Below are 23,556 nucleotides of genomic sequence, written 5' to 3'. Positions count from 1 at the left end.
AATCAGTTGGTTTCATAAGAACTGAATGACTATTCTTATGTTCATTATGTTTGGAACATAATGCCAGAAAATACTGATCCAGAAGTACTACCTTAAAAATTTGAGTGGATATTGGAAAATATTGTTCCCCATTCCTATTTGAAATGAGAAAAAACTAAGCATAAGTGTACAGGAAAAAGTCTGGGGTTCCTGGAATCCTGCAAATATAATAAGTTAGTATTGTGACAGTTTTCCAAAGAGCTGGCCTTTCTCTTCTTTAAGTTTGGTATGATTCAGTGGAAACCCACTTCATTTGTATTGATGAGTATATGTTATGTAGTTGTGAGATGAAGGTGAAGATTCTGGAGTGCCAGTGCATTGATAGAAACGTAGTTTGTTTCAGTGATGGCTATTTTTCACATGTAGGGGGAATGGAGAGTTTTTAGGCTCTGGACATGACAAAGTTGAAAACAGATAAAAGGGTTAAAAACAGAAAAGAAAAAAGATAAAAGTGTTAAAAAAATAGGAAGGAATGAAAGAGGTGTAAGCCTAGAAGAATAAAGGATAAATTTTTGATTAGCTGGTTAAAATATCTGGTTAAGGAAGATTCTCCCTTTCCATTGTATACCCACATTCTGTAGTTCAAGATTTCTCTTGATACTCTAGCCTTAAAATTGTCTGAATTAAAGAAAAAATTTTAAATACACTTTTCATTTAACCTAAAACATATATGCAAAATTTATATTCATTTGTACATTTCAATATGTAATGTGAAAAATTATTAACATACCTTATATCCTTTTTTTCTTTTCAAGTCTTTGAATCTGTATAATTTAACACACAGCACATCTTGGTTCATACTAACCACATTTCAAGTGCTAATGGCCACGTTACCTACTGACAGCATAGACTTGGATATGAGATTATATCAACCTCAGTCACTCATTTCTGTGATAATGTTTGGCACACACTAAATGGATGGTAAATGTTTAAAGGAAAAAAAGGAAGCAAAGAAACGTAATAGCATATGTTTGTACTCAGACCTGTGTGTATACTCACTTACTGGTTAGATGACCTTGGTTGGCCTCAGTGTCCTCTTATGGGAATGCGATACTTGTTTCTACCTTTCAGAATTATTGTGAAGAGTTGATAAACATCCCCCCCACCCCCGCCATGAATTATATGAACATACTGAGTATTAAATTATCTGTTACTATAAAAGCTAGTTTTATGGTTTCGAATATAATTGTATTTCGGGCTAGTTACTGCTTTTAACTCTAAATTAGTTATCATCAAATAAATAAATAAATAAATAAATTAGTTATCATCATCAGTCACTTTCTTTGTTAAAAAGAGGTCGTTATCCCTAATACTTTACTCTAGGTAGTATCTTTGTGACTACTTAAACAGTAATGGATTGTTGTATCAAATTATGTTAATAACATTCTTAATTCTTATTGTCATGACTAAGAACAGTGTGTTGTTAGAAATCAACGAAATTGAGACTGTTTCTCTTCCCTTTATTATTTATTTATGAAGTTCTTTTAAAGGGCAAGTTGTAGTGTACAAACTTTTGGGCTCTCAAAGTAAGTGAATGGTGGTTCCATGAATGTCTGGCACTTTGACATTTGAAACACAGTCCCATATTTTCAGAACTTCTGTGTTTGGAGTTGTAAGACAGTTTTTCTGAATGTTGTAAACTAATGTAGTAATTTGGTTGTGCCTTGAAGATAACCAATAACCTTCAAAAACATTAATTTTCTGGGGGAGACCAGATTTTGATAAAAACCTAACTTTTCTAATTGTTGATTTGAATTTTTGAAGGAAATAGGTATTGATGTGCTAGTTGTGTTTTTAAAATGTGAGTCATTTTCAAGTCCTCATGGGCACATGTTACCATACTGACTGCACAGACTGGGATTTGTAATTGTTCAGTGCAATTAGACATTTTCTTACAGTGCTCTTTGGTTTTAAGATACACCGACTACTCATGTGTCAGTAGAAGACTGCAATATATGCTTCATTGAACACATATATATTCATAACAAGAGCTTGCCATCATTGGCTCTTCTCTTTTTGATTGTCTAATTCAGTAAATCTGTTTCATCCTATGCATTGGTCCCTTTTTTTATATTTGTTGGGAAGTTAATGATTTATGTGAAAAATTTGAATATTACTTATCCTCTTTGGGCTGTGATATGCTATAACTGACATTCATTGGAACTTTATGTGTAAAAAAGAATATTTTCCTGTGTATGTACAGAAAATTACTTTTTAACTCTGAGATACAAGTGGCTAGCATCTCATGTCTCTTGAAACTACATACATGGAACCATCTAACACCAACCTCTTATAAGACACCTATTTTAGAGGAATACAATAGAGAAATGAATTCCACCTCTACACTCATCTTATTTCCACCTGGCATCTATTGAGCCTTCAGTTTCTGTTGTTTCTCCAAGAGGGGAAGCCAAGGAGTTGGTCTGATAGGAGCCATCCAGGGGCTGGATGTGCACTGCACTGATTTCCACCCTTGACGAGGGCCCAGTCCTCTCACACTGTTTCTCAGTCCATTACAAGTCCATAGTTGCTCTTGATTCTTGATAACACTAGGAACCTCTGTATTCTTGTTGTCAGACCAACTTAAAGCACTTTGTATAATGCTTATCCTGTTTGGCGGGCTACAGTCCACAGGGTTGCAAAGAGACACGATTGAGTGACTAACACTTTCACTTTCTATCCTATTTAAAACAATAGTCATATATAGCATTTATAGCAGTGTCGACTAAAAAAAGATGTACACTTGAGAGTTGTGAGTTATATTGGGGGCAAAATGAGGACTGCAGCCCAGGAGGCGGCATCTCAGATAGCTCTGAGAGACTGCTCCAAAGCAGCAGTGGGGGAAAGTCAGTATATAATGTTTTGATGAAGGGGGAGTTTGATACCGTGAAGCACTCATTTTACAAAAGTTTTTTTGTTAGTCATGAGGATCTGATGTCATGAAGGGATTTATTGGTTCTGTAGATATGAGGAGATGCAAAGATTGAGATCATAAAATCTGTTCCTAAAAATATCCAACTATCTAAAACATCTGTCCTACCAGATTCCCTGAAGCACAGAGTGCCTCACTCAACCCTGAATTCCCTCAGGGGTTGTTGAAGGTCAGCAGCCACAGCAGCATGGGGTTCAATCTCCATAGAGGCAGATGGCAAATGCCTTTGCTAGTCAGTCGTTGGCAGTGCTCTTCATCTTCAGTTCAGTTCAGTCACTCAGTTATGTCCAACTCTTTGCGACCCCATGGACTGCAGAACTCCAGGCCTCTCTGTCCATCACCAACTCCTGGAGTTTGCTCAAACTCATGTCCATTGAGTCGGTGATGCCATCCAACCATCTCATCCTTTTTCGTCCCCTTCTCCTCCTGCCTTCAATCTTTCCCAGCATCAGTCTTTTCCAGTGAGTCAGTTCTTCATATCAGGTGGCCAGAGTATTGGCGTTTCAGCTTCAGCATCATCCTTCCAATGAATATTCAGGATTGATTTCCTTTAGGATGGACTGGTTAGATCACCTTGCAGTCCAAGGGAGTCTCTCAAGAGTAGATTCTCTCTGGTGTAGTCAATAAAGCAGAAGTAGATGTTTTTCTGGAACTCTCTTGCTTTTTCGATGATTCATTGGATGTTAGCAATTTGATCTCTGGTTCCTCTGCCTTTTTGAAATCCAGCTTGAACATCTGGAAGTTCACAGTACACATACTGTTGAAGCCTGGTTTGGAGAATTTTGAGCATTACTTTGCTAGTGTGTGAGATGATTGGAATTGTGCGGTATTTTGACCATTCTTTGGCATTACCTTTCTTTGGGATTGGAATGAAAAGTGACCTTTTCCAGTCCTGTGGCCACTGCTGAGTTATCCAAATTTGCTGGCATATTGAGTGCAGCACTTTAATAGCATCCTCTTTTAGGATTTGAAATAGCTCAATTAAAATTCCATCACCTCCACTAGCTTTGTTCGTAGTGATACTTCCTAAGGCCCAGTTGACTTTGCATTTTAGGATGTCTGGCTGTAGGTGAGTGATCACACCATCGTGGTTATCTGGGTCATGAAGATCTTTTTTATATAGTTCTTCTGTGTATTCTTGCCACCTCTTCTTAATATCTTCTGCTTCTGTTAGGTCCATACCATTTCTGTCCTTTATTGTGCCCATCTTTGCATGAAATGTTCCCTTGGTATCTCTAATTTTCTTGAAGAGATCTCTAGTCTTTCCCATTCTGTTGTTTTCCTCTATTTCTTTGCATTGATCGCTGAGGAAGGCTTTCTTATCTCTCCTTGCTATTCTTTGGAACTCTGCATTCAAATGGGTGTATCTTTACTTTTCTCCTTTGCCTTTTGCTTCTCTTCTTTTCACAGCTATTTATAAGCCCTCCTCAGACAACCATTTTGCCTTTTTGCATTTCTTTTTCTTGGGGATGATCTTGATCACTGCCTCCTGTACAATGTCAGGAACCTCTCTCCATAGTTCTTCAGGCACTCTGTCGATCAGATCTAATCCCTTGAATCTGTTTGTTACTTCCACTGTATAATCGTAAGGGATTTGATTTAGGTCATACCTGAATGGTTAGTGGTTTTCCCTATTTTCTTCAATTTAAGTCTGAATTTGGCAATAAGGAGTTCATGATCTGAATCACAGTCTGAGTCACAGTCAGCTCCTGGTCTTGTCTTTACTGACTGTATAGAGTTTCTCCATCTTTGACTGCAAAGAATATAATCAGTCTGATTTTGATATTAGCCATCTGCTGATGTCCATGTGTAGAGTCTTCTCTTGTGTTGTTGGAAGAGGGTGTTTGCTATGACTTGTGCAGTCTCTTGGCAAAACTCTGCTAACCTTTGCCCTGCTTTATTTTGTACTCCAAGGCCAAATTTGCCTGTTACTCCAGGTATCTCTTGACTTCCTACTTAGGCATTCCAGGCCCCCATAATGAAAAGGACATCTTTTTTGGGTGTTAGTTCTATAAGGTCTTGTAGGTCTTCATAGAACCGTTCAGTTTCTTCAGCATTACTGGTTGGGGCATAGACTTGGATTACTGTGATATTGCATGGTTTGCATTGGAAACAGAGATCATTCTGTCGTTTTTGAGATTGCATCCAAGTATTGCATTTCGGACTCTTCTGTTGACTATGAGGGCTACTCCATTTCTTCTAAGGGATTCTTTCCCACAGTAGAACATATAATAGTCATCTGAGGTAAATTCGCCCATTCCCGTCCATTTTAGTTCACTGATTCCTAAAATGTTGATGTTTACTTTTGCCATTTCCTGTTTGACCATTTTCAGTTTGCCTTGATTAGCGGAGACATTACTTTGCCAACAAAGGTCCGTCTAGTCAAGGCTATGGTTTTTCCTGTGGTCATGTATGGATGTGAGAGTTGGACTGTGAAGAAGGCTGAGTGCCGAAGAATTGATGCTTTTGAACTGTGGTGTTGGAGAAGACTCTTGAGAGTCCATTGGACTGCAAGGAGATCCAACCAGTCCATTCTGAAGGAGATCAGCCCTGGGATTTCTTTGGAAGGAATGATGCTAAAGCTGAAACTCCAGTCCTTTGGCCACCTCATGCGAAGAGTTGACTCATTGGAAAAGACTCCGATGCTGGGAGGGATTGTGGGCAGGAGGAGAAGCGGACAACAGAGGATGAGATGGCTGGATGGCATCACTGACTGGATGGATGTGAGTCTGAGTGAACTCCGGGAATTGGTGATGGACAGGGAGGCCTGGCGTGCTGCGATTCATGGGGTTGCAAAGAGTTGGACACGACTGAGCGAGTGAACTGAACTGATGTACCTAACATTCCAGGCTCCTATGCAATATTGTTCTTTACAGCATCAGACTGTACTTGCATCATCAGTCACATCCATTGCTGGGCTTTGTTTTCGCTTTGGCTCCGTCTCTTCATTCTTTCTAGTGTTATTTCTCCACTCTTCTCCAGTAGCATATTGGACACCTACCAGCCTGGGGAGTTCATCTTTCAGTGTCCTATCTTTTTGCCTTTTCATATTGTTCATGGGGCTGTCAAGGCAAGATACTGAAGTGGCAAAGCTCTTGGTAAGTGCCATCTTGTAGTTGACAACAGTCTATTTTACAGATACAAAAAGCTTAGTCCTTGTGAGGTAGTTACTATTATGCTCTGTTTTTCAAATGAGAAAGTTTTTCAAATGAGGTAGCTGAGGCACAGAGACATTTAATAACTTGATCAAGGTTACATGGCTGGTTAGTGTTGAAGCTGGAATTTGAGTCCAATTTTTAAGTGTCAGAGTATGCTGCATTATGGGTTTTGTAGTTTCTCAACAAACTGTTGTCATGCTTTCTTTTTCCTCCTCTTCCAAGGCATTATAATCCAATGTAGAATTTTAAAAGAAATAATGTTATTTTTATGTATTACTAGCATACTGTTGATTGGATAGTAATCATTTGTGGGTTTATGTTATTCAGAAAAATTTAACATGATGGGTTTACTGCTTTATTGAATACTTCTGTTGTGCATACTTAGTCGCTCAGTCGTATCTGACTCTACGACTCCATGGACTGTAGCCCACTAGGCTTCTCTGTCCATGGGACTTTTGAGGCAAGAATACTTGAGTGGGGGGAGGGAGGGTTAAAAAAAAAAAAGGAAAGAATACTGGAGTGGGTTGCCATTTCCTCCCCAGGGGATCTTCCCAATGCAGGGATTGAACCCTCATCTCCTGTGTCTCCTCCATTGCAGGCGGGCCTCCATTAATATATCTTAAATAAAACATATGGCAGCATCTTCCTATATGTTCCATATAAGAGTCTTTTTGCTTCTGTGACAGATGGTACAGAGGACTGTTGGCTCAGTACTCTTCCTTGTGAGTTGTCCTGTTAGTGATTCTTCCTTCATTTCATCCTGTCTTTGTCATTTTCAGTTCAGGCTGGCATTATTTCTTCTAACATAAGGCCCTCACGAACTTGGTTGGTCTTCTTTGCACCTCAGGGGTATCCAAGCCATCACACAAGAGTATCCTCCACAGGCCTTTCCTGGATAATCACATCTCCATTCCTGGCTTCTGCTGAGATGGTTGATCTGACCCATGATTCACATGCCGAATCTCTGTAGCAAACGTCTATCCAGCCAAACCACTGGCCCAGTCTCCAGAATATACTCTGTGGATAGGCTGAGAATTTTCTAAACTGGTTTTTTTTTTGCTTAGTAGTTCCTTCCTCAGTTTCTTTCTTTCTTCTCCTGTCTTACATTAAGCAGACAAGGCAAGCAAAGCTGAACCTTCCATACTTTCATGGGAAATCTCAATTTCCAAGTTTGTAATTTTTAAGTTCTACCTTTCACCCAACATAACACAACTTTTCCTCTTTTCACAACAGGGATCACCTCTCCTCCAGTGTCCAATACCATACTCCTCATTTACCTCCGAGACCTTGCCAGAAGCACATTTAGCACAAGTAGCGGTACTCTGTTCATTATATATATATTATATGTATAGTCTATGATGATGAAAGCCTTCTCTACTCTTTTCCTCCCCAAAGCCACTCTACATTTTAAGCTGGTTGTTATAGAAGTGCTGTACTTCCTAGTTCCAAAAATTTGTATTAGTTCCCTTGGACTGCTGTAATAGAGCCACCAACTGGGTGAATTACAACAACAAAAATTTATTGCCTCAGGGTTCTGGAGGCCAAAAATCCAAAATCAAGGTACCTGTAGTTCTCTCCTCCCTCTGAGACCCTCTCAGGCTTCTTCCTGATGGCAGAGTTATTCCTCGATGGCCCTTGCCTTGTAGATGCATTACTCCAATCTGTGCCTCCATTTTTACATGGCTTTCTTCCCTGCATGTCTGTGCCTCTTCTTTTTTGATATGGGAACCAGTCCTACTGGATTAAGGGCCCACTCTACTCAGTAACACCGTATGTAATTACTTCTGCCTTAACCCTGTCTCCAAAGTAGGTCTGTATTCTGATGTACTGGGGTTAGAACTTCAATATAGACCTTTTTGGGGGTGGAGGGGAGATACAATTTAACCCATAACAGCCACATCAAGTGGCTTACCAGGTTTGTTATCGTATTTTAAGTTATTCTTGCCTTAGTACCTTTTTTATTGTTTAATATTTATTTTTTATTTACGTATTTGGCTGCCCCGGGTCTTTGTTGTGGCATACAAACTCTTAGGTGTGGCATGTGGCATCCAGTTCCCTGACCAGGGGGATCAGTCTGGGGCCCCCTGCATTGGAAATGTGAAATCTTAGCCACTGGGTCACCGGGGAAGTCCCTTTCCTCAGTTCCTTCTTAATTACCATTTAATTATTATAAATAGACTGGAAAGCAGAATAATTTCAGATGTTTGCATACCTTCAAAGTCTTCCTTATCAGATATTTGCACGTGAAAGCTCCTCCCCGCCTCCCCCTCTCTTGAAAAAGAGAATATGTTCAAGTAATACCTTAGTTTTTTTTTTTTTTTAATTAAGCCTCAGCTTCTTATTAGTAATATATTGTGGTTATATGAAATTTCCAATACTACAATTCAGATGACTAGCTTAGTATTTGCTACCTTAGAAAGTTGCTGATTTTTAGAAACATTTTCATCTTGAAATTAGATTGCTGGTTTTCAGTATAAATAACAGCATGAATTCGACTTCCCGGGAGACAGGAACGAATAATCATCATTCTGTGTAACAAGTCTTAGAGTAGTGAAATATGGAAGAGTTCTGTGGTTAAAGACTCCTGACAACTCCCTTTAAATATGAACTTAGCATTGCATACATTGCATATTGCATAAACAATAGGTATACTCTTAAAAGAAACAGTAAGAAAAGCCATCTCTATTAGTGTTGAATTCATATCCAAAATACCTTGCTTGAGAGTTATTACCTGTTATTGCTTTTTGTACCAATATGTAGTCTGTAATTTCTTTGTTCCTAAATGGGATTGTTAATGTCTTCCATTCTTTATGCTAGTAAAGTCACATTGCACATTCTATTAAATGTTGTTAGTAATCTTTAGGGCTTTAGATGAATGTGTTAATTGTCACTACTGACAAAAGCAGATTTTCTCTGTGCTTTTAAAGTTTACTTCCGCTATTTTTGGACTTCCCTGGTGGCTCAGTCGGTAAAGCGTCTGTCTACAATGTGAGAGACCTGGGTTCCATCCCTGGTTGGGAAGATTCCCTGGAGAAGGAAGTGGCAACCCACTGCAGTACTCTTGCCTTGAAAATCCCATGGAAGGAGAAGCTTGGTGCAGGCTACTGGCCATGGAGTCTCAAAGAGTCCGGCAGGACTGAGCAACTTCACTTTCACTTTCAACTATTTTCGACTCTGGCATTGTTCCCTTGCATTATTTTGGGTATTTTATGCCTGCATTCTGAATATTTAAAATTGAAGGTTAAACATATATATATGTATTTTTTAAGGAAGTCTTGGGGTTTATTTTTTTCTTAAATGTTTTATCTTTAGATAATTGTAGATTCATATCCAGTTGCTAAAAATAAGACACATAGATCCTGTGTATCCTTTACCCTGTTACCCTGATGCTAATTTCTTGTATAACTATAGTACAATATAGGAAAAGAGGATATTGGCAGTGATAGAGTCAAGATACAGAATATTTCCACCACTGCAAGGATCCCTCACATTGCCTTGTATTCCTGAACCCCCCTGCTTCCCTCTCACTGTCATTTCTTCCCTTAACCCTGGCAACCATTAATTTGTTATCTGTTTCTATAACTTAGGACATAAATTCTTGTACTGAGTCAGAGAATCAGTTGAGCAATGGATCCTGTTGTATGTGTACAAAATTCAAGACTTCCAGGAGAGAGGGATAGTAAATTAAAATGTAACACAAAATTCTTTGATGCCAAGGCAACTTATAGTATCAATATTATCCACTCCTCGTTTTTTCCACAAAGCAAATATTAGTAACACTGTACTCAAATAAGAGAATTTCTGCAGGTGAGTCTAAATTTCATTTCTTCCTTTAGTGAAAGGTTGCATCTTAAAGCAAAATATCTTCAAATATCTAATGATCCTCATTTTCCGTATTTCTGAGCCAGGAAGACTTAAAAATGACTCAAAACTCTCTTTTTATAGGCATGCCTCAGAGATTGGGGATTCATTTCCTTTCCCCAGAAAAAGCGAGTCACACAAATTATTTGGTTCCCCAGTGCATATAAAAGTTATGTTTACACTATATTGCACTCTATTATGTGCAATATATATTTTAATTAGAAAATATTCTATTGCTAAAAAAAGTTAACGATCACTTGAGCCTTCAGCAAGCTTTATTCTTTTTGCAGTAGTAACATCAGTAATCAGTGATCACAGATCACCCTAATAATGAAAAAATTTGAAATGTTGAGAATTACCAAAATGTAACACAGAGATATGAAGAGAGCAACTGCTGTTGGAAAATGCTGTAGGAAAAATTGATCGACTTGATGCATAGTTGCCACAAACCTTCAATTTGCTGAAAGCACTTTATCTGCAAAGTGTGTTAGAGGAAAGTGCAATAAAGCAATATGTAATAGAATGAAGTCTGCCTGTACTTAACTAATAATAGAAAGCAGTGATGTAGATAAATAGTACTCCATTCAGAAGGATAATTGGTACAATTTGCATTCAGTGTTTAGGATGAATTTTCTTTGGATGGCAGAATGGTGAGCTGGAAGGCTTTGTGGTAGGATCAGAAGTATTGAGGTAAGGAGGCTCATAGTGATTTTGCTTTGGGGTTGAATAGGAATATTCATTTGACTTGCAGTGGAAGAGAAACCTGGATGTCTCACTAGTGGAGATAAAGCTTAAGAGGTCTTGAATGCCAGGTTCAGAACATTAGACTTTATTTTAAAGGCAAAGCAGAATACTATACCATATTGAACTCGGAAATGAAAGATTATGAGATATTTGAGGGAGATTAAAGTGACAGCTATGAAGATGAATTGGAGCTCCGAGAGACTGCAGGCAGGGAAATTAGTTAGCTTTGTTATACTAAGTTTCAGTGTCTGACAGTGAAGGTGTCCTGGTAAGACGATTTATGCAGGTAGGTGAAGAGCTAATTGTAGATGATGACAGACTGGATTTCTAGGGGTCAAAGGGAAGGGAGGGATTAGGAAATGTTGATTGTGAATATAGGAGAACAGAAGGATTATCATAACATATAACAGCAGAATTTTTTTGGAAGTTGGAGAAGTTGCTTTTCAGCATATTAGACTATTAGCCATGTCCTGAAATGTTCTGATTTTTCCTTTTTCTTGAACTTTCAAGTCAAGATTGGAACTCTGTAGAGGAAGTTTTGAATGGGAGGTTATTAGGAAATTTTAAATTAATTTGCATAGAGATGATAATTGTTTTCCCAAAGTATTGAAAGATTTAAAGTTTCAAGTCTGTTGTGGAGTCAACCAGTCTATTGCCAGGTGTGTAAGGGAGATTAAAGGTATATTAGTTCCATCTTTGAGTTCCTACCTCTGTTTCACTGGTTAAATTCTGCCTGCCTGGAGTATTAGTCTGGACACACTTTAACCTGTGTGAGGTCTTTATAGGAAACTTTCTAATGACTGCTAACTATGCATTCATGAGGATGGAAGTTCTAGTGGGTTCAAAATAATCTTTTCTTTGAACTTCTTACCTTAATACTGTTCTTCCTAATGGATATGATTGTACAGATGATGCTGGGTGTTTCATGTGATATGATGTAGAAGAGACTATTTGCTCCTAATTGTTGGTTACTTTGTGAGAGTGTATTTGTTAATAAACATTAAGGTGATTAATATGTGTCTTGGAGAAAATTTATTTCAATCTATTGGTTAAATTATTCTAACCACACATTTATTAGCTACTTTTATTCATTGCCAACCTAGATTTTCTTTTGTATAATATTCAGTGCAGTGATGCATCCTTGTGCTGGAAGGGTATTCCTTCTTTGTAGGTATGCTTTCAAATGTGTGCTCTTTCCTTTCAGTTATTCTTGATACACTTTCCAAGAACTATGCAATGCATTTTAACATCTTATTCTCATTTATAGATGTGAATATACAGATTGTCACCTCCATTCAGGAGAAATTGAGTTTATTACTCACTGAATGTTTGAAAATAGAGAACATTATTTTTAATTATGTAGTGACTAAGAATTCATGTATGGTACACTCAAAGAACAACTCAGTGTGACTTTATGTAGTTACCAGAATGTCTAAAGCACTCCAACCCCATTGTGTTTCAGTGCACTTGCAGGAAAGACATGGTGAAAATTTCTATGGATATCTTTGTGAGGAAATTTCAACCAGACAGATACCAGCTTTGGAAACAAGGAAAGGATATATACACCATTGATCACACAAAGCCTACTCCAGAATCCACCCCTGAAGTAAAAGCATGGCTGCAGAGGAGGAGGAAAGTAAGAAAAGCATCCAGGAGGTAATGATCCTGCCCCCACCCCATCCCACTTGAGGTTACTCAGTTAAAACTGGTCCTTGAGCATAATGGTCTTAAAGACTATTTATTTGCTTTTCTTCTGTTTATTCATTGTATGTTTATTTACTATCTTACTGAAAATTTGAGGCAAAGTATTTGTAATTCTTTGGAAGTGCAATAAATAAATAGAGTGCAATAAATAAATAAATGTATAAAGAGAGGTTTGTTGTGTTGCAGTGCATGAGAAATAGAACAGTTGTAGAACTTCTAAACCCCTTACACGAATGTATTTAAAGTCTTATGGGTGCTGTCTACTCATATCCTTATTTTTGTCAGCTTCAATAACTTGGTTTCCAACTTTTTAATCTGGCTACTGATTTTGACTTTTGGTAGTTCTCTTCATTTGTCAAACATCTCATACTACTTTCCTCATTGGGGAGCTTATATTTTGCTGCATTATGCACACTCGGCTTTGTGCTTTCACAAGATGTCAGTCAGAGCATGTGGTATTTCTGTAACGTGGTGGTCTCTGTGTAATGTATCCTACATTCCATTTTTGTGGCCAGGGCCATCTCAAAAGCCTTTAGGCCTGTCATGGTCATCTTGCTGTCTTAAAGCACATTAAACAGGGAGTGTGTTTCATCGCTCAGGTCCTCAGGCAACCTTTTTAGGTTCTTATTTTCCAGGTTTGTGTTGTATTTTTACTCTCCAATATTACTCATTGTTTTTCTTTCAGATTGTAAAGGTAATATTTGTGCATTGGAGAAAATTTGTAAAATAAGGAAAAGAATAATGAAGGAATCCCAAATCACCCATTACCACACAATCCAGAGATAACCAGTGTTAACATTTTGTATATATCCTTTACATATATATTTCTTATTTATTATATACCTTTCCAAAATTGGGGCCATGCTCTATTAGTAATTTGACCAGTTTTGTGTTTTTTCATGTAATTGAATGATTTGCTACAAAATTTTTAATGCCTGCATGTATTTTATCTAATCTCCTGTAGTTGGACCTGTAGCTTCTTTCCAGTTTTTAGCTACTAACCAAAAAACACTGTAATTTTAAATCTTTGCCCACACTTCTGATGTTTATTTTCTGACTCTCTCTCTGTCTCTCTCTCTCTCTCTTATTTTTCCCCTGACAATTTATTTTCTGCTATTTTAGAATGCTAGTGAGTGGAGGAACCTTAAGAACATGGAATCAAACCAGCATTTTATAAGAGATATACTTGAGGCACAGAAGTAGTAGCAGAATTACAACCCAGATGTTCTTATTTCACCCTATAGTCTACAGCAGGAATTTTCAAACTGTCACTTTTCAAATCTAATAGGTTAGGAACAGCATTTTAAAATTAGGAAGTTAAAGAGAGTAAAATGTATCGTAGTCCTTCCCATGAGGTTATGGTAAGTATTAATTCATGACGTGTCAGCATCAGTGTATGTGTGTATCGTGTCATCATCTGAAGTATATAACTCACTGTGGGCTGCACTCTGAAAAGTTTGGGAAACACTGATTTGGAGAGTAAAGGTGCTAATCCACATTGCCAAAAAAAATTTGCTGCAGGAGACAGTAGTCAATCTTCAGTTCAGTGGCCAGTAAAACGTCTTGAGAATTATTCTTTAATGGACAGAATACACAACACTCTAATTTAGGTGTATAATCTGGTCTCTTAGTTACTAATCACAGTGGTCCTTGTTGGTTGACATTGAACATAGATATGACATCGAACAGATGTGAAGTGTCTTTCAGTAGGTTAAAATAATCAGTGGTCTTTTCTTACCCAGTTAGAAAGCCTAATGTTATGGGGCTTATTATGCTCACCTTTGCTGGCTTGATCATTGAGTTTGCTGATTTCCCTTAGGTAATATACTATATCTAAGGAAATCTAATGAAGGGAATGATTCATTGAAATCTCAAAAAGATGTCAACCTTTTAATTTTATGTGTGCTATGCTATTCATAATGTAATATTCCACATAGACCACTGCATGGGTTTCAGTAAAAGTGATGATGATATCAGTACTGTTACTTCTAGCAAATTTACCAAAGCCAGGTTATCCCTAGCTACTCCCTTTAATCTTATGGGGACTTACTATAGGATAACACTAATGTCATGTATGTGTGTGTGTGTGTGTGTGTGTGTGTGTGTGTGTACATACTCTGAAATACATGTTGATATAGTTTGAGTTATAGCTATTCTCAAATGAAAGTGTTAGAAATGTTGTGTCATATACAGAACGCATCTACAATAAAGCTATGAAATGACTTGCTGAAAAATACTAGAAGTGGAATAATATAAAAGTGGTGTCCACTCTGAAAATAAATAGTACATTGATATAAGATGTTAAATACATGTGGTTAGCCTTCTTCCTCTCTTAATTTCTTCAGCTAATGATAATTTGACATTTAATCTTAATGATTTTCATGCATATTTCAGAATTATATGAAACTCAGACAAATACAGTCACCAGGTCACTTTGGAATGTAAATAATCTACTAAAATTTTAACAACAGCTTTATGCAATCACTTTGTTTCCTTTTTCTTTCTTTATTATCTAAATAATGTTTGGTTTTATCCCTGTGTCATGATTTTTCACTCTATTTTTTATGTTAAGCTTTCTTTTAATATGGTTATAAAGTTTTATTGTTGTTGTTTAGTTGCTCAGTCTTGTCTGACTCTTTGAGACCCCATGGACTGTAGCCCACCAGGCTGTCTGTCCATGGGATTCTCCAGGCAAGAATACTGGAGTGGGTTGCCATTTCCTTCTCCGTATAAAGTTTCAACAGTGACTTTTTCCCAATAGTGTTTTAGTAATCAATTATTTAGAGTTATTTTAATTTTAATTTTTAGTAAATTGTTATTAAAACTGTTGTTAACATTTCAGTTTCAAATTTGATCTATTAATCATGAAGATTATCTTTGTATATTACAATTAAAAACCAGTTTTTTATTCTGTTTTTTCAATAAGTGAAAATAATGCTTATGTATATATTTTTTGCTGTCCTTTGCCCACATTGTGTTCTGACTACAGCTTTTCTTGTTAATAGCTTCCAGTGTACTAGTTCTCACTCTAAGAGGCCTAAGAATGAGGAGGATGAGAAACTGTCAGCTATAGTTGGTGGGGCAGAGGGACCCACTCCTGACCCGGATCCAGGTGATCTCAAGGATGATGGAAAGCCAGAAGAAGCAGTGAAACTAGCAAACACAGAAGCACCTTCAGAGGGAGAGGCCTCTGTTAGCAGGATGCAGCTGGATCATAATTTGTCAGATAATATCAGATTCTCGGGTGAGAAAGTAGCTGATTATGTTTCATGTATTAGTAGTAGGTAGTCGCTGATCTTCCTTAAGTCTGTGTTTTCTAGGACAGATAACTTACTTTTCCACAGAGCTTAACCAGTAAGCTATCTAAAGCTATGTGGTAACTAAACTAGAAGGCCAAGGGAGTGTTATAAAAGCCAGAAGTACCACTGTTCTGGGTAATGAAATTTTAAGACAAATAGCCAGCAGTACCTATTTCATTTAATAAAAAAGAAGATTCTAAAATAGAAAAAAAAATTTTTTTTGGTGCAACTCAATTTACAATATATAATACATTTTTGGAAATCTCTTGAAGTCACATGGAATAGAGACAACCAACTATAGATAATTCTTTGCAGATTCTTAGCTTTCAAATTAATTTTAAGAAGAAAATAAAGATTAAGATTTTACAAAGTAACATCAAAAATCATTCAGTCCTGTGAAATGACATATATAGTCCCCTGGCTGTTTCTCTGTGCCAAAGCCATCATCTATAAATCTCAACTGATTTGCTTTTCCCCTTTTTTTGTAGCATATTTCTTTGAAACTGTTTTTATGCTTTGCCTCTTTAATATTTGTGGGAGATTTTGCCCTTTTTCTAATGGTGCTTATTGGTAATTCCTGTCTCACTCTCATTCCCCTCATCTATTCTGTCTTTCTGTTGTGGCGCTCTCCCAAATCCAGACATCCCCCTGTTTTCTCTTTACTCAAGATGTGTTATCTTTGTCTGGACTGTTGTAGAAGGTGCCTCCTTCCTGTTTTTCCAGTGTCCACTCTAGTCAACCCTACTAGTCAGATCTCCATTTGGCAATTGTAGTGATCCTTTTAAAAGAGTCAGCTTAGGTCTTGGCCCTGCCATTTTCTTGTTCTTATTCCACTTAGAGTAAAAGAAAAGTCCTGATCATTGTTCTAATTAATCAGTCCTTGGCTTCTTCTCCATTCTTATTTCCTTTTGCACTTGAAATGTCTGTGTTAATAGAGTTTAAATTATCGACATTTTCCCCGGTGAGTTTGTATTTAATTGGCTATCTAGACAAATAAATATGTAATTCCTATCTAGTATGCCAAGTACCACTATCAAGATGGCATACCAAGGAAAGACCCAAAATAGACAGGAAGCTGAACTGGCAAGGTTTCTAGGAGTAGGTGATAGCTGAATTGATTTGTAATGAATGCATGGAAGATAGAGTGAAGAAGGTAGGGAAGTGCAGAGACCAGTTATGCATTATACACATGCTCAGTCGCTAAGTTCTATCTGACTCTTACAATCCTGTAAACTGTAGTCCACCAGGCTCCTCTGTTCTGGGATTTCTCAGGCAAGGATACTGGAGTAGGTTGCCATTTCCTTCTCTAGGGAATTTTTCTAGCCCAGTGGTTGAACTTTCATCTTCTGAATTGGCAGGCAGATTCTTTACTTCTGAGCCACCAAAAATCCCTAGTTATGTAATGTATACAGATATTTCTTTGTTGTCCCTCACCATGGGTTTTTTTTTTTTTTTTTTAAGTACATTGGGTTAAATTGATTACGAACTACTGAGTGGTTTAAGCCAAGGGTACACAGCTTTATTTGTTCTATTGCTGCCTAGTTTCTAGCATTTTGACTTCTGGGTTTTAAGACCTGACGGAGCATTTAATAGAAGATTTGGCATGGTGCAGTGTTTGAGCTACTATGTGATAGGTGAATAAAATGATGCACTTGTGTATGCGTAAGAGAGGGAGCAAGCTGTAGAAGTAAACTATGTGTGATATTCCTTTCGTTTCTGTACTGTCCTTGTACTGTGCAGGATTAGTTTAAGAAATCATTTTTATTGGACCTGCACAGTTTTACATGTGTTTTACATGGACTTGTACAGTTTTACATCCTCTTGAGTTGGAATGTTTCATCAGTAACATATATTTGAACTAAATTCTTATTTTTTGGAAAGATCTCAAATTGCTATTGCTTAGGTAGGTATTGTTACTGCCATGGCTTTGGACACTGGTTTACATTGGAACCTCTTTTTAATCCCTTATTTTGTCAGTAAATATATTATTTTGCTGCCTTAGCAACTACAAAGGCTGCATAGTGCTTTGGTGACCTTTTCCACTCGGGTCTTCAGTGGAAATTTAGAGGGGATGTTTGGTGATAGACATTTAATTGAGAACAGTTTAACAATTCTTAGCAATAATATGTTGTAACATTTATTAACAGGCTCTTGTTTTACTCTTTAGGAAATGTCTGCCTAAACACATCTGTAGCAGAGAAAATCAAAGCTGAGGCTGAACAAACTTGTGCTGCAATTCCACCTTCAAATCTCAGCGAGGCTGACGAGTCCATATTTAGTGGCCAAGTGACATCTGAGGAATCAGAGCCATGCAAGCTTCCATGGCCAAAGTCACCTGAGTCATACTCCTCTGTGGCAGAGAGTAGCAGTGCTTTGACTGAGGAAGAAGAGAGTGATGTGGAAAGCCGTGGGAATGGCCTTGAACCTGGGGAAGTCCCAGCGGTCCCCAGTGGCCAGAGAAATGGCTTCAAAGTCCCCAGTGTATGTGACAGTGTCAATTTTTACCATATTTATTGTGTTGTCAAGGCTTTTTCTGAAAACAGCATGCTATGCATGGAAATCTTGCTGTAGGGCAGAAATAGCATCTTACATTTATAGGTCTTAATCTATTTCCTTCAATGACTGAGAGGTAAGCTTTCTGCGAGCTCTGGCTAACCTGGTGATAATTCAGAGAACATGGAACTTGTGGCCATGTGTTGGGGTTTAATTTTCTTTCTTTTTTAGTTTTTCTAACATTAGACTCTTTGTTTTGAGATCTTTGTAGATTTATATGCAGTGGTAAGAAGTAGTGTAGCAAGATTTTATAAACCCAGTTTCCCTCAGTAGAACCTCCTTGGAAAACTAGGATAGGACAGCACAGTGATACTGACATTGATATAGTCAAGACACAGAATGGTTCTGTCACCTGCAATATTAGCCAGACTGGAAATAATTCACCTGCAAGACTCTCACCTCTTTCTGCCAGTGCTTAATATCTCTGGGTCCTAGGTTTCTCTCAACCTCTATTTTAACATTAGTGGTCTTCTGGTTATGCTTTTCCCTGATTCTTGCCTCATGGACTCTGAATCTAGGACCAGGCTGAACCTTCTGTCTCTACCCATGCTGGAACCAGGCCTTCTGCCACTTGGAAAACTCAAGATCCCTCTTGATTTCCAGCTTCCTCATTCTAACCCTTTGCAGAAGGCCTCCCTGTTTCTCCTATGTTCTTGTATGATGTTAATACTATATGCTTTCAGCATAAACTGACTGTGAGTATATCAGCCAAGCTACAATTGTGTGTTGTGATTGTCATAATTTGGTGACCTCTTTTGACCTGAACAACTTGATAAAGGAGTTCAGGTGGATGAATAAGGGAATCCTCAAATGTTTGAGCTGATAAATTGTGCTGGCTGCTGCTGAACAGACCCAGTTCTGGATTGCTCCTGCTCATTTTAGCTCAGAAGAAGCCTTTTGTATTTTTGAGTAGCAAGAGAGAGTAAATAAAGACGTCAATTTGGAATGCCCTATTTATAAGTAGTTTTAAAATGTCCAATAAAATGTAGATAATTTCCTAATTTCCCTCAATAACTTTTTATTTTTTATGCATGATTGTCCTACTGAAGTATAAAATATTTCTCAGAAACACCTGAGAAACAGAAAGTTATGATCTAATTTATTCGAAAAGGTAGCTGAGAAATTTGAACACAGTATTCACATACCAGTAAACAAAATTTACAACTTAGTTTCATGTATGGATTATTTGTAGCTGGATAGATACTGGGATTCTAGACTGGTGAATAAGTCAAATACCTGTTTTTATTTGGTCTGATTCTTTAAACTAGAATGGAACTGAAAATAACTTTTCTGTTCCCTTACTGTTAACCTTCATCTTTATCATTTCACTGAACAAAGCCTGACTGGCCAGGAAGGCAAGTGCTGTTGTTGAGGGCTGAGGACTTGGTTTGCACTTGTCAGAAATAGCTGTGTGGTGTTCTCTTCTCATCCCATTTTGTCAGACTTCTAAGTCCTTCTAAGTCATACAGACCTGGTTCATTTTTGTGTAGTGTGACCAGTGTTTCTTAGTATTGAGTGTAATACTGTGTGTTTGCTGATAGCAGTCAGCTTCAGTCATCCTTCTCAGGAAACATCAAGTGAGCCAAGCACGTTCACACATTACATGCTATTCCTGCTGTCCAAAATGCTCCTCTCCCAGAGAGCTAAATGTGCTGCTTTGCCATTGCTCTCAAAACTCCACTCAGATGTCTTCACACCAGAAAGGCCTTCTCTGATGATCCCACATAAAATAACCTCCTCCCCATCTTTTTCTATTCTTTGTTATGTGGTTTTTTAATTATTATTATTATTACTGCATATTTACTTAATAGTACCTGATGTTTATGGGCTTCCACAGTGTCTCAGTGGTAAAAGAATCCGCCTGCCAAGCAGGAGATGCTGGTTTGATCCCTGGGTCAGGAAGATCCCCTGGAAAAGGAAATGGCAACCCACTCCAGTATTTTTGCCTGGGAAATCCCATGGATAGAGGAACCTGGCGGGCTACAGTCCACGGGGTCGCAAAGAGTCAGACACGACTGAGCAACTGAAACAATAACAACAACCCAATATTTACTTTTTACTTGTTTATTGCCTCTGGCCTACCCCATCTATATTGCACTCCTTGGAGGCAGGGACCTGGTCGAATTTTTTCCTGCTCTAGCTTACTCTTAGAGCAGTGTAGCACATAGTAAGGGCTTAATAAATATTTCTTATTTTTGACTAAATTATAATTTCTCACATTCATTTTTAGCTATTATAAGCCACAGGCAAATCTCACTCTCTATCATTACTTTGTGAACCCTGCTTTGATTAGAGTGTTGTCACACATTTTCTCATAAGCCTCTTTATGTGTCAGATGTTAGCATAGTTTCTTTCCTTCCGAGTGCTGCTTCTTCAGCTTTAGGGAAATTTATGAGACTCCTTTCTTTTGCATGAACCACTGATGCAAACACACTGGATTTGAACTCTTTCTCTAACTAGCAACTCTGCCACTTTTTTTTTTTTTGATTGTATGGATGAGAAAGCTTGTAAACAGAGTCTCTCTGAAAGATGTCAGGATGCAAACGACTTTTTCCTCTACGTTTGAAAGAAAAATGTAGTCCAGGCAGCTCATGACAAAAGATTTTACGTAGAATTTTAGTGGTTTCAGGATGATGGTTCTGTGTCATATTAAACAACAACAACGGGTGATTTCCTGTTGGTCCTCAGAGAAGTGAGGATTCAGTTTCCAGTGGAAGGAAGAGTACAGCTTCACTTTGGCTGTATTGCCTCCTGAAGACAGAAAGCACACAGTCACATGTGACCAAATGCCATGGTCCTGGATTGTTATGAATATATAGTCCTAAATTTAGATTATCTTTAAAGGACTTTGAAAACTCTCTAATAACCGAGTTTAATATAGGTTTGCAAAGGGTACCCTGCACTACAGATAGTGCTTTAATATGAAATGGAAGGATAGTTCAGTGATTCCTCTGCCAGTAAAATTACTAACAGAATAGCTCCTATTTCTGTTGACTTTGCCATTTAAATTTCTTTAACAAACTTAATTTCTCAGCTGGTCAAACAAGTACAAGAGTTCTTTATAATTTATTTGTGGTGAACATGAAGTTGCTCAGTCGTGTCCAACTCTTTGTGACCCCATGGACTGTAGCCTACCAGGCTCCTCTGTCCATGGGATTTTCCAGGCGATAGTACTGGAGTGGATTGCCATTTCCTTCTCCAAGGTATCTTTCCAACCCAGGGATTGAACCCAGGTCTCCTGCATCGTAGACAGACGCTTTACCGTCTGAGCCACCAGGGAAGTCCAATTTGTGGTAAGTCATTGTAATGATAGTTTTTTTGTTTTAAAACAAGTCTTTAATGGTGAGTATTTCTCCCCTATTCATGTTCTGTAACCAGAGAACAGAAGGTGAAACCAAAACTGCTAAAAGTTGGCGCCACCCACTTAGTAAGCCTCCAGCAAGATCCCCAATGACCCTGGTGAAGCAGCAGGCAACGAGTGATGAAGGTGAGCTTGGACTGTTTTTCAGTATTTATTCCATGTAAACTGTATAATATTCAGAATTTATTCTGTCAGTTTGTTGTAACAAACTTTTCTAAAAAAAACTGTCTGGTAGAAGAGAAATCGGAGAAGGCAATGGCACCCCACTCCAGTACTCTTGCCTGGAAAATCCCATGGACGGAGGAGCCCTGGTGGGCTGTGGTCCATGGGGTTGCTAGGAGTCAGACACGACTGAGCGACTTCACTTTCACTTTTTGCTTTCATGCATTAGAGAAGGAAATGGCAACCCACTCCATTGTTCTTGCCTGGAGAGTCCCAGGGACGGCGGAGCCAGGTGGGCTGCTGTCTCTGGGGTCGCACAGAGTTGTACATGACTGAAGTGACTTAGCAGAGGAGAAATCTGACCAAGTGGCAAATATATACCTTAAGGAGATCCTGAGTGACACACAGTTTATTTAGAACTTAGATTTTAGGGATACACACTTGTTTCACATAATCAAGCAGTGTTAAAGTCTTCCTTTTTTATTTGGTGGGTAAATTGGTTGTTTCTGACATTTGCCTTAAGACCTTCCAGAAGAAGTTGACGTCCTTTCTTTCAGAGTATCAAATCATGGAATTAACATGCTGTGTATTTCTTTGCATTGCCTCTGATTTTAACTTGACTCCTTTATCCACACCATCTGAGTCAGAAACTACATGCAGGACTTGTGTGTCCTGTTACACCCGGTGTGTCATGGAACACCCTTCCTCTTTGACTATACGAATGGGGCTTGGCATGAAGTCGTTTTATTTACAACCAGCTGCTATTCTTAGATGTAACATTTGTCTGTGTGGTTTACCTCTCTTTACGTCTCTTTCTCTGTTATGCAAAAAATTTTTTTTTTCTTTTTCTTCAGTCAGACCACTGACCAACTGTTTATTCCTTCCAATGTCTCATAGCTTCATAAGGTGTCTTTTTTTTTTTTTTTTTTTTAATCTTTAAAAGGATCAGGTGAAGCAGGTGTTCTGTAAAAAGCCCTTTGGGATGTTATCCTTTACTGGTAGAAACTGTTAATTAAGGTCCTTGTCTGTGGGGATGCTGTCAAGGGAATAACATGAATCTTGGGTTCAGACTTCCATCTAGTTTAAATCCAGTTTATCAGAGTACATATCCTTAGCGGATTTTTTTTCCCTTTTATTCACTGTCTTCTTTTATGCTTCATGTTTAGTTAGGAAAAAAAAAGTTTATCAGTGTAGGGATCAGATAATGATGGTAGCAGTGTCTATAACACCAGTTCAGGATGGAATTCTGCCTTGAATAATAAAAGTAATTAAACACATTTGCCTTTATTTCCATATGTCATCATGTTCAGTTTTTATTTCTCCAACTTTATTGTATCCAACACAAACCATTTTCTCCTTATTGTCAAAATAAAGAATTGTTTTGTATAAAGTAATAAATATTCACTGTGCATTACTCATGAATTTTCATGACCCTTCCCCATTATAGCCTATAGCAACAGCAGAGCTTCTTGGAAGGGAATGTGCTGTCCTGATACATAAGGAAAACTGCCTTCTCCTATTTCTTTATCGTCCTGGAAAGTTTATTTCTGTGTGAATCATCACAAATTGGTCCAGAGTTTCTCCGTGGAAAGCAGTTCTGATTTTGATCACTATAGCTTGCAAAATTTCTAACTGGATTGGTTTAACAGGGAGATCTCAAAGGTCTGAGGTTAAATATCTTGCTGATACACTGGTGATTGCAGCTTTTATCAGCAGCTTCACCCTCTATTTTTATATGTTAAG

General features: G+C 37.9%; 1 protein-coding gene across 3 annotated transcripts in view; it reads left to right on the top strand.

The window, feature by feature from the left end:
• Positions 1-23,556, top strand: part of KDM4C (lysine demethylase 4C) — a 409,790-nt gene that overhangs the window by 198,249 nt on the left and 187,985 nt on the right. For all 3 annotated transcript variants that reach the window (XM_027549308.1, XM_027549310.1, XM_027549309.1), the window contains 4 exons: positions 12,197-12,390; positions 15,444-15,682; positions 17,905-18,218; positions 21,669-21,777. In XM_027549308.1, coding sequence (XP_027405109.1) covers positions 12,197-12,390; positions 15,444-15,682; positions 17,905-18,218; positions 21,669-21,777 — 856 coding nt within the window. The remainder of the gene's footprint in view (positions 1-12,196; positions 12,391-15,443; positions 15,683-17,904; positions 18,219-21,668; positions 21,778-23,556) is intronic.

The sequence above is a fragment of the Bos indicus x Bos taurus genome, chromosome 8, assembly GCF_003369695.1.
Source record: "Bos indicus x Bos taurus breed Angus x Brahman F1 hybrid chromosome 8, Bos_hybrid_MaternalHap_v2.0, whole genome shotgun sequence".
Taxonomy (NCBI): domain Eukaryota; kingdom Metazoa; phylum Chordata; class Mammalia; order Artiodactyla; family Bovidae; genus Bos; species Bos indicus x Bos taurus.
Note: the sequence above shows the minus strand (reverse complement) of the source record. Positions and strands in the feature narration are given on the sequence as shown.